Consider the following 11,214-nt stretch of genomic DNA (forward strand, 5'->3'; position numbering starts at 1 on the left):
TGTATATAAAGACAGCCTGTAGGGGGCAGCACTGAGCTGTATATAATGACAGCCTGTAGGGGACAGCACTGAGCTGTATATAATGACAGCCTGTAGGGGATAGCACTGAGCTGTATATAATGACAGCCTGTAGGGGGCAGCACTGAGCTGTATATAATGACAGCCTGTTGGGGACAGCACTGAGCTGTATATAATGACAGCCTGTAGGGGACAGCACTGAGCTGTATATAATGACAGCCTGTAGGGGGCAGCACTGAGCTGTATATAATGACAGCCTGTAGTGGACAGCACGGAGCTGTATATAATGGCAGCCTGTAGGGGGCAGCACTGAGCTGTATATAATGACAGCCTGTTGGGGACAGCACTGAGCTGTATATAATGGCAGCCTGTAGGGGGCAGCACTGAGCTGTATATAATGACAGCCTGTAGGGGGCAGCACTGAGCTGTATATAATGGCAGCCTGTAGGGGGCAGCACTGGAACCAGAGAGGTGATATATTTTTGTGATGATTTATACATCTCCAATGTTTACCCCGGAGCTGACAATCTACGCAGGCGGGTTTGGAGTTTCGCCAGAGGTGGAGGGATGAGGACAGTAAATATGGGACATCTCGGTACATTCTCCGGCAATAAATGTAGTTTATGGCGGAAGAATTAATGATTTCTAGGTGATGATGGATTACATGGGCCACCTGGTGGGGAGAGCTTATCAGCAGATACCAATCTTTATGGCTCATAAACTCTGTTTACTTCAGCAGCATATGGGGGATAAAGGAGAACTCTAGCCTCCCCTGGGCCTTCTACCATCACAACACCTTCAGATTCTGGCCAATTGCAAAGATCCTCCAAGCTCCTCCCATAGACGGGGTCCAAGTCCCGTACTGCCCTGCCTGCTCCGACATTGTCCAGTCACAGTCTGGGGGTGGTGTCTGGCAGGAGGGCCTGGATCACAAAGCAGGCTGTACAGAATCAGAAGTAATACTCAGCCTCCATTGCTGACAAGTCTCTTGTGAGGCTTCTGTGTTGGCTCTGGCATGTGTTCCCCAGGTGGAGGCCGATATTGGCTTTTGTCCCCCGGGTGGAGGCCATTATTGGCTTGTGTTCTCTGGGTGGAGGCCGGTATTGGCTTCTGTTCCGCAGGTGGAGGTAGGTATTGGCTTGTGTTCCCTGGGTGAAGATCAGTATTGACTTGTGTTCCCCGGGTGGAGGTTGGTATTGGCTTGGTTCCCCCAGGCGGAGGTCAGTATTGGCTTGTGTCCCCCCGGGTTGAGGCCAGTATTGACCCCCGGGTGGAAGTCGGTATCGGCTGGTATCCCCCGGATGGAGGTTGGTATTGGCTTTAGTCCCCCAGGTGGAGGCCGGTATTGGCTTGTGTTCTCTGGGTGGAGGCCAGTATTGGCTTCTGTTCCGTGAGTGGAGGTAGGTATTGGCTTGTGTTCCCCGGGTGGAGACCAGCATTGGCTTGTGTCCCCCGGGTGGAGGTCGGTATTGGCTTGTGTTCCCCGGGTGGAGACCAATATTGGCTTGTGTTCTCTAGGTGGAGGCCGGTAGTGACTGGTGTCCCCGGGTGGAGATTGGTATTGGCTTGGTTTCCCTAAGTTGGAGGACGGTAGTGACTGGTGTCCCACAGGTGGATATTGGCTGGTGTCCCCCGGGTGAAGGCCGGTATTGGCTTGTGTTCCCCGGGTGCAGGTCGGTATTGGTTTGTGTTTCCCCGGGTGGAGGTCAGAATTGGCTTGTGTTCCCCGGATGAAGGCCAGGATTGGCTTGTGTTCCCTGGGTGGAGGCCAGGATTGGCTTGTGTTCCCCAAGTGGAGGACGGTGTTGGCTTGTGTTCCCCGTGTGGAGGCCAGTATTGGCTGGTTTTCCAGTGGAGTGAACACCGGTATTGGCTTGTGTGCCCTGGGGTGGAGGCCAGTAATGGCTTGTGTCCCCCTGGGTGGAGGTTGGTATTGGCTCAGTTCCCCTGGATGGAGGTTGCTATTGTCTGGTGTCCCCCGGGTGGAGACCAGTATTGACTTGGTTCCCCCGGGTGAAGGTCAGTATTGGCTTTGTCCCCCCAGGTGGAGGTTGGTATTGGCTCGGTTACCCTGGGTGGAAGTCGGTATTGGCTGGTGTCCCCCGGGTGGAGGTTGGTATTGGCTCGGTTCCCCCGGGTGGAGGTTGGTACTGGCTCGGTTCCCCCGGGTGGAGGTTGGTATTGGCTGGTGTCCCCCGGATGGAGGCCAGTATTTAGCCTCTGTATGTGTGTGACTCGGAGAGGTTTGATATATGGGAAGATGTGACCTTTCATCAGACGATTGTTGTTAATTAACTCGCAGTGGCTTCTCTTTCATCGGCTGTTAATGAGTAACTTTCATGATACCGGAAAATTTCTGATAATTCCAAACTTTCCATCAGAGAATACGGTGAGATCGCAGTGACATTCAGAGTTGATAATGAGGAACTCCTTCCTGAGGACTGGTGCCCAGAACTGGACATCATACTCTAGGTGCGGCCGGACCAGAGTCTTGTAGAGCGGGAGAATTATCGTTTTATCTCTGGAGTTGATCCCCTTTTTAATGCCAATATTCTGTTAGCTTTGTTAGCAGCAGCTTGGCATTGCATGTCATTGCTGAGCCTATCATCTACTAGGACCCCCAGGTCCTTTTCCATCCTAGATCCCCCCAGAGGTTCTCCCCCCAGTCTATAGATTGACTTCAGATTTTTACCACCCAAATACATTATTTTACATTTTTCTACATTGAACCTCATTAGCCATGTAGTTGCCCCTCCCCCATTCATTTGTTCAGATCTTCTTGCAAGGTTTCCACATCCTGCGGAGTGCGGAGAAGTTATTGCCCTGCTTAGCTTAGTATCGTCTGCAAATACAGAGATTGAACTGTTTATCCCATCCTCCAGATCGTTTATGAACAAATTAAATAGGATTGGTCCCAGCACAGAACCCTGGGGGACCCCACTACCCACCCCTGACCATTCTGAGTACTCCCCATTTATCACCACCCTCTGAACTCGCCCTTGTAGCCAGTTTTCAATCCATGTACTCACCCTATGGTCCATGCCAACGGACCTTATTTTGTACAGTAAACGTTTATGGGGAACTGTGTCAAATGCTTTTGTAAAATCCAGATACACCACGTCTACGGGCCTTCCTTTATCTAGATGGCAACTCACCTCCTCATAGAAGGTTAATAGATTGGTTTGGCAAGAACGATTCTTCATGAATCCATGCTGATTACTGCTAATGATATCATTCTTATTACTAAAATCTTGTATATAGTCCCTTATCATCCCCTCCAAGAGTTTACATACTATTGATGTTAGGCTAACTGGTCTGTAATTCCCAGGGATGTATTTTGGGCGTTTTTTAAATATTGGTGTTACATTGGCTTTTCTCCAATCAGCTGGTACCATTCCAGTCAGTAGACTGTCTGTAAAAATTAGGAACAACGGTCTGGCAATTACTTGACTGAGTTCCCTAAGTACCCTCGGATGCAAGCCATCTGGTCCCGGTGATTTATTAATGTTAAGTTTCTCAAGTCTAATTTTAATTCCGTCCTCTGTTAACCATGTAGGTGCTTCCCGTGTTGTGTCCTGAGGATAAACACTGCAGTTTTGGTTACTGAAGCCCCCCAATTCACTCGTAAATACTGAGGAGAAGAATAAATTCAATACCTTCGCCATCTCCCCATGCTCTGTAACCAGATCACAGGGGTGTCTTTACTCAGACCACCACAGGAGACATCTCAGGGGTGTCCTTACTCAGACCACCACGGTAGACCTCACAGGGGTGTCTGTACTCAGACCACTGCAGAAGACCTCATGGGGTGTCTTTACTCACATCATTATAGGCATGTTTACTGAACTTTGAAAGGGATTTTCTTTGTGGGATCAATGCCAGATATCTGAGGATGATCTGGAACTTTTCCCTTTATTGACCGGCTAACAAGCCTTCCAAGCCAATAGAGCAGAATATTGCACCTTGGAGATAAGGTTTATGGTTGTAGCATTGATAACACTGGCCATCAAACATACCCAAGAAAAGCAGTAAAGTCAAAACCGCCAATGCAGGTCAGCAGACATCCTGCTATACCATACAGACGTGTTCTGATGTATACGTGACATAGGTCCCTGGGCTGCAGTAAGAGGACCAGTCTAATGGTACAGAGCAGCACACTTTCTGCATTTCTCCAAAGTTCTTCATGATATAAGGACCCTTCTGTGTACATTAGACCTGAGACAAGGACTGCCTGGACCTAACTGGTTACCAGAGAAGAGCAAAGAGTGGATTTCAGGGGGCTTTTCTCTAATGTTTCTCCTGTTTGCCATGTGCTGGGAAATGACCTCCTTCGTGGTGGACAGAAGTCAGGGTTCCTCCGATCTGTCTCCACCACTCTCCAAAAACACAATAGAAGGATTACATGATGCCAGTGTGACCCTGACACTCCCCAGGAATGGAAGTTAGTTCTGGGGGTCCCATCTGTTCATAACAAATGAAGGTAACTGCAATGACATGAAGAACGGTACAATAAAGATGGAGGCCTTGTGTGGTGCTTTCAGGGACATTGTAAGATCATTCGGAGCTCCTTGATGGGCACATTTGACCTGCAGAGTCCTTCCTAAAGTGGTATTAAACCCAAAAACAAACATTTCTTATATTGCAGCTTTCCAATTCTCAGATGTGATGGCTGCATTTGTTTTCCTTCCTTTATTTTCACCTAGTGATCCTGCCAGTAAGTCTGTTGTTTTTCAACCGAATAAGCTGTCCTGCAGATGTGGCAGTTAGGATGAGACAATCCTTTAACACCATTTTACACCGACAGGGCTGCTTATAGTAATCAGCTTTAATGTATTCATGTGCACCCTTTAGCCCAAAAGGAACAAAACTGTCACTGATCATAAAGTGGTGGGTGGAGTTTGGCTTCAGTTTGTTAGTGTATCTAAATCTGCTAGTACAACTAATGATCCCCCCCCAGACTGATAATGCTGCTGTCCAAAGGTGCCCCCTGTGCTCCTTCAACCGGGGAGGGGTGCTCTAATACAAGAGGTGTGTTACTGGCCTGATCACCAGGTGAAAACAGAGGGTAAAAAGAAAAGGAATGCAGCCGCCACATCTAATGATTGGTAAGCTGCAATATATGACGTTTCTGGTTTCATGCCGCCTTAAATTATTGAACCGCACAGGGAGGGCAGCTGACTAAAGAAAGCCCCTTGACACCGGCCCTCCGTCATCATAAAACGGTCTCTTCATAGGGCACTTTGCAGGGTTCTACCCATCTGCCCGGCTCTATTACATCCTATCAGTGTGGGTAGTGGAGGGTGGTTATGGGGGGTAATTATTTGGGGTGTCTGTGAGGTTTGTGGGGAGCTGCCTAGAGACAGATTATATGTTGGCATGACCTTCCAGCTGAAGATAAATGTCGCTCCCGGGAGAACCACCTTGTGTTCAGTATTGATTGTGTGCACGGCTCCGTCATACCAAGTCTTACCAATCAATGACAGATTATTCATCAGTCAGTAAACGTTGTTGGTGTCACCTAATGAAAACTGTGGCCAATGAGAAGAGGACAAGCTTCTTCCTGCTCAGACACATTGCTTATAAAGCTGATACCAGAGTCTTGGAGACAACACCAGCCGAGGACCTCAAGATGTGGACCAAACTGCTGTGTCTTCTCGTGTTCCTCTATGTGGCTGACTCCGTCATTGTGGAGGTAAGATCTGGGCTTTACACACTGCGAGGGTCTATACACTAGGGTAGGGGTCTCCAAACTCTCCAAACAAAGGGCCAGTTTACTGTCCTTCAGACTTTGAGGGGGCCAGACTGCAGCCGGTGGAAGTAGAAAATTCCCCATGACTGGAATCAGTGGGAGAAATTGTTCTCCATTGTTGGTGTCAATGGGGGGAATAGTGCCCCATCATTGGTATCAGTAGAGGAATAGTGCCCCATCATTGGTGTCAGTAATAATGGAGGAAAAGTCTCCCATTATTGGTGTCAGTGGGAAGAATAGTGCCCCATCATTGGTATCAGTGGGAGGAATAGTGCCCCATCATTGGTATCAGTAGAGGAATAGTGCCCCATCATTGGTGTCAGTGGGAGGAATATTGCCCCATCATTGGTGTTAGTAATAATGCAGGAAAAGTCTCCCATTATTGGTGTCAGTGGGAAGAATAGTGCCCCATCATTGGTATCAGTGGGAAGAATAGTGCCCCATCATTGGTATCAGTGGGAGGAATAGTGTCCCATTGTTGGTGTCAGTAGCAGGAATAGTTCCCCATCATTGGTGTCAGTGGGAGTAATAAGTGCCCCATCATTGGTATCAGTGGGAGGAATAGTGCCTCATCATTGGTGTCAGTGGGAGGAATAGTGCCCCATCATTGGTATCACAGGACAGACAGTTGCGCAGTAACTGGAGTCACAGATTACTGCCCAGCACCTGATGTTGGGTGTTGCTGGAGCCCCGGGTATCACAGACCAGAAGCTGCATCCAGGGAGCCAAGTCTCAGTCCTCTTCACTCATCCCCATCTCTCCGACAACCACAATCTGACAACGCACACAAGGAACCCATCATGACATAGATAAATGAGCCGCCCATCGCTGTCCTCTCCTGAAAATACCACTTACGTGTCCAGCTGATGTTTTGTATTCACTGTATTTTGGGTCACTGACCTGGAGCCGGTCCCGATACAAGTTCTGATTGTTCTCTGACTTTCTGAAGGCCTTCCCCAGGTCTATGACTCAGAGAGCAGCACTACCAGACACAGCCAGGCAACCAGCATTTCTAAAAGCAAAGCAGGCATGGCGACCACCCCCCCCCCCTCCATTTCTCTTGGTACAGGAAAAGGTATACTGACATCAGATAGAATAAACACCCCAGCAATACTTCACACAGAAGCTCCAGAAGGAATGGACAAAACCCCAAAACTGTACAATGAAGATCTGAGTTATAATACAGCAAAAGAAAACCCTATTGTGTACCTGGGAGTGGAAATCAACATGTCCTACCAGAAGCTTCACTTATCATTTCTTTAGAGTCTGGGAGTATCTATTAATAATAATGAAACTAATAATACTAGAAATCCATCTACTGATAAAGAAGGAGGAACCCCGAGAGGGCAGCTGGTGAGAGAAACCCGGGTGAGAAATGCTGGGGTCATGTAATAAACTGCCTACAAACACCGAGCCCCTCAATATCTATAGTCACCACACAGTTCTCACCTTGAGGTCCACCCGCACCCAGACTCCTCTGTACCGGCCACATAGACTTGTATGTATGATACACCCAGACCGGGGCCACGAGTGGAGAAATTTCATGTCAGCCCCAAGTCTGAAGAGTCCAAAGAGTACAGAAGCCAAGTGGTCCAAGTAGACGATGTCCAGCGATGAGGATATTTCATAAAAACCAATGTTCTGTGAAGGTGCGAATCCTTCTCCCCTCGGAGTCACAAGCCGGGACATCCCTTATTGGAGAGCCCATTGGATGCCCCATTCCGTGTCAGTCACGGGCAGCAGCTGGTAAACCAGATGGAACAATCTCCAGCTATTCAGATGTCGGCACATAACTCAAAACAATGAGATTAGATAAGAGGTATACGATCAACAGTAATAATTATAAATGCTACAAAATGCCGTTCACTATTAATCATCACCCAGCAAAAGATTAATATGTCAGGAAAAGGAGAAGCTAATGACAGAATCATAACAACACAATCTATCATCACTTCGTCCTTCTCTATTCACTGTATAATGGATGAGCCCCAATATTTGTGTTGTATCACATGGGGACGGGGCGGTGTCTGGTCCCTGGGGACCTCTCTGCTGGTTTGGAGAAATAGTTAATCAGATCCATGACCCATGGTACCACATGTCTTCTTCTTCTACTATTTACAATACAGACATGGCACCCAGATCTACACTACAAACCACCAAGCTAGGCCATAGGAAGTTCATCTCTACCTATCAATGCACCACAAAGCTTCCACTTTATATAATGCGAGGGAAATAGACGACGAATCAAACATTTCTCCGGGCTTCATTATGCCATCCACAAAGAGAGCGTAGGTTAATGTTCTGAGCTGAAACTGTGTCCTCCTAGGAAAGCACCCGAGGGGGAGAATGATTGATTTGGCGTTGTATTGGTTGATAGAAGTGAAGAAAATGTCATTAGCTCACCAAGGATTCCTCGAAAGGGTCCAAATCTTTATTCCATGGTCACATGATAAATTTACAGCAAAGTTTCGGAGCCAAGCAGGGCCCCATCGCCAGGCAAGTGATTTGCCTGACAAAGGGGCCCTGTGTGGCTTTGAAACGTTGCTGTAAATTTATCATGTGACCATGGAATAAAGCTTTGGACCCTTTCGAGGAATCCTTGGTGAGCTAATGACATTTTCTTCACTTTGGTCATCCACGGTTTCCAGCCCATGGTCATTACAGCACCCAGCATCACTAAACAGACGGTTTCTTGAATGTGTGCGTGGGGAACATTGCGTTTGTATTGGTTGAAAGAACCCCAATATGTGCCTAGTGATCCTCTGACCATATACATGGTTTAATACATAGGACTAAATTCACAAAGATTCAAAACAAGGATACAGAACTTTATTTTAGCTGTGTGACTGTATCTTCTACATTTTACTGGACTGAAAATAACTTTTTTTGTAAATAAGAGTCCTCTTTCTAGAGTGTTAGATTTGTGAATTGAGCCCATAGTATATATAGTTATTCAGGTCTGGAGAGAGGGACAAGCCACCCATATTCAGGATGTGAGCTCAGCCCACAGTCATGGAAGAGCTGGTACAGGGTGATAACACACCTATGGAGGACAGATAGGACAGATGATCATGTCTTGTCTCTGTTGTTCTTTTAGACGCTGGTCAGTAACAATATCACTTCCTCATAGGTTGGAGATCACACCTTTCCTCTGGAGTCAGTGAAGAAGTACAAAGATATTTTATATAAGAGTCAGAATGTGAAATCTGATGAAAATAAAATCCACGGTATGTCAATGTGTAAGAACCCAGGACTGCCCAAAGAGTTCCAGGAACTGTGCCAGACTGGAGACCACCAACTGGTCATGAAGATCCTGACAGAGATCTGTAATGTATCTTCTTCTTACTGACATAGAACTGATACAGCTCCCATAATCCTCCCTACAGTCCCACAAGACGCCGTTAGGCACACTCAGATTGACCCCATAGTACAAGCCCTCTAGTTATGTGAGGGGGGCTCTCGGGTCCTAGAAGACCGGGGACACCTCTGAGCACCATTTACATTAAAAATTCTGTATGCTCGGGGCCTCCACCTCCCCTCCATTTAGTGTCTCCTGTCCTCCCATTTCCACACCATCCTCCCCATTACTGCACTCTTCACTCCTCTCCTCTTACAATCCACCCCTACAAACTCCTCTCTACCCCCCCCCCTGCACCCCCATGCACACCTTCCTTTTTTCTACCCCCTATTCCCACACCTTCCTCTCTTCTACTACCTAAATTCCTAGACACACCTCTCTTCTTCCACCTAACTCCTGCACCCTCCTCTCTTCTGTCTTCCCATTTCTACACCGTCCTCTCTTCTTCCACCTCCCTCCTGTGACCTCCTTTCCTCACCCACACCATCCCTGCACCTTCCTCTCCACTACTCCCCATCCCTGCACCTTCCTCTCCACTACTCCCCATCCCTGCACCTTCCTCTCCACTACTCCCCATTCCTGCATCTTCCTCTCTACTGCCACCCTATCCCTGTACCCTCCTCTCTACCGCCACCCCATCCCTGCACCCTCCTCTCTACCGCCACCCCATCCCTGCACCCTCCTCTCTACTCTCACTTGTTTTTGCAGTAGGACCAGACAAGCATTTTTTAATATCTCCTGGCCCCCCTAATTATGACATTTTGTGTTTTGTTTTCAGCCAAAATTTGTGCCAACATAGATGAGTGTGAGCTCTGCGCCCACCCGGCCTGCCGATGTACGTAGTGCCGACCTGTCCATCACCTCCTCCTCCTCGATGAACGATGAACGCTCTGAAACCTTCGTCTACTGATTGAACAAATCAATAATAAGCTGGAAATTCTGTATACAAAATAAAATGATGACAAAAATTCACTCATTCTGGCTGTTTGTGTTTGTTATGCCATGTTCCTACTTCCAGGCTCCAGTGATGGAAATCAGGACCTGCTGTAGTTATGTAAAAGGAAAATGCATGTACTGGTGACCATTCGGGAGAATTAAGCAAATCTGTCCAATGGGGACACACTTAAAAATAAAGACCTGAAATTTTTTCCCAGCTAAAGAGCAACTGGGAAAGCGTGTTCAGGATGGGACCAACTGGGGAGGGTGTTCAGGATGGACCAACTGGGGAGGGTGTTCAGGATGGGACCAACTGGGGAGGGTGTTCAGGATGGGACCAACTGGGGAGGGTGTTCAGGATGGGACCAACTGGGGAGGGTGTTCAGGATGGACCAACTGGGGAGGGTGTTCAGGATGGGACCAACTGGGGAGGGTGTTCAGGGTTGGACCAACTGGGGAGGGTGTGTAGGGTGGGACCAAATGAGGAGGGTGTGTAGGGTGGGACCAACTGGGGAAGGTGTGTAGGGTGGGACCAACTGGGGAAGGTGTGCAGAGTGGGACCAACTGGGGAAGGTGTGCAGAGTGGGACCAACTGGGGAGGGTGTGCAGGGTGGGACCAACTGGGGAGGGGTGTGCAGGGTGGGACCAACTGGGGAGGGTGTGTGTGGTGGGACCAACTGGGGAAGGTGTGCAGGGTGGGACCAACTGGGGAGGGTGTTCAGGATGGGACAAACTAGGGAGGGTGTTCAGGATGGGACCAACTGGGGAGGGTGTGTATGGTGGGACCAACTGGGGAGGGTGTTCAGGGTGGAATCAACTGGGGAGGGTGTTCAGGGTGGAATCCACTGGGGAAGGTGTTCAGGGTTGGACCAACTGGGGAGTGTGTGTAGGGTGGGACCAACTGGGGAAGGTGTGCAGGGTGGGACCAACTGGGGAAGGTGTGCAGAGTGGGACCAACTGGGGAGGGTGTGCAGGGTGGGACCAACTGGGGAGGGGTGTGTGTGGTGGGACCAACTGGGGAAGGTGTGCAGGGTGGGACCAACTGGGGAAGGTGTGTAGGGTGGGACCAACTGGGGAGGGTGTGTATGGTGGGACCAACTGGGGAGGGTGTGTAGGGTGGGACCAACTGGGGAGGGTGTTCAGGATGGGACCA

At 48.7% G+C, this 11,214-nt stretch overlaps 1 protein-coding gene across 1 annotated transcript; it reads left to right on the forward strand.

Annotated features, from left to right (window-relative positions):
• Positions 1 to 5,578: 5,578 nt before the first annotated feature.
• On the forward strand, positions 5,579 to 10,097 carry LOC141109771 (guanylin-like). The gene is made up of 3 exons (XM_073601054.1): positions 5,579 to 5,710; positions 8,898 to 9,093; positions 9,904 to 10,097. Exons 1-3 carry the CDS (start codon positions 5,648 to 5,650, stop codon positions 9,966 to 9,968), a joined length of 324 nt encoding a protein of 107 aa, XP_073457155.1. The 5' UTR covers positions 5,579 to 5,647; the 3' UTR covers positions 9,969 to 10,097.
• Positions 10,098 to 11,214: the final 1,117 nt, after the last annotated feature.

This window comes from Aquarana catesbeiana, linkage group LG10, assembly GCF_042186555.1.
Source record: "Aquarana catesbeiana isolate 2022-GZ linkage group LG10, ASM4218655v1, whole genome shotgun sequence".
NCBI lineage: Eukaryota > Metazoa > Chordata > Amphibia > Anura > Ranidae > Aquarana > Aquarana catesbeiana.

Bases quoted from the DNA above. Each gene is read 5' to 3' on its own strand.
- LOC141109771 (XM_073601054.1), top strand. From the start codon at position 5,648: ATGTGGACCAAACTGCTGTGTCTTCTCGTGTTCCTCTATGTGGCTGAC. The intron at 5,711-8,897 runs GTAAGATCTGGG...ACTTCCTCATAG, and splicing joins CTGACTCCGTCATTGTGGAG to GTTGGAGATCACACCTTTCC. The intron at 9,094-9,903 runs GTAATGTATCTT...TTTTGTTTTCAG, and splicing joins GAAGATCCTGACAGAGATCT to CCAAAATTTGTGCCAACATA.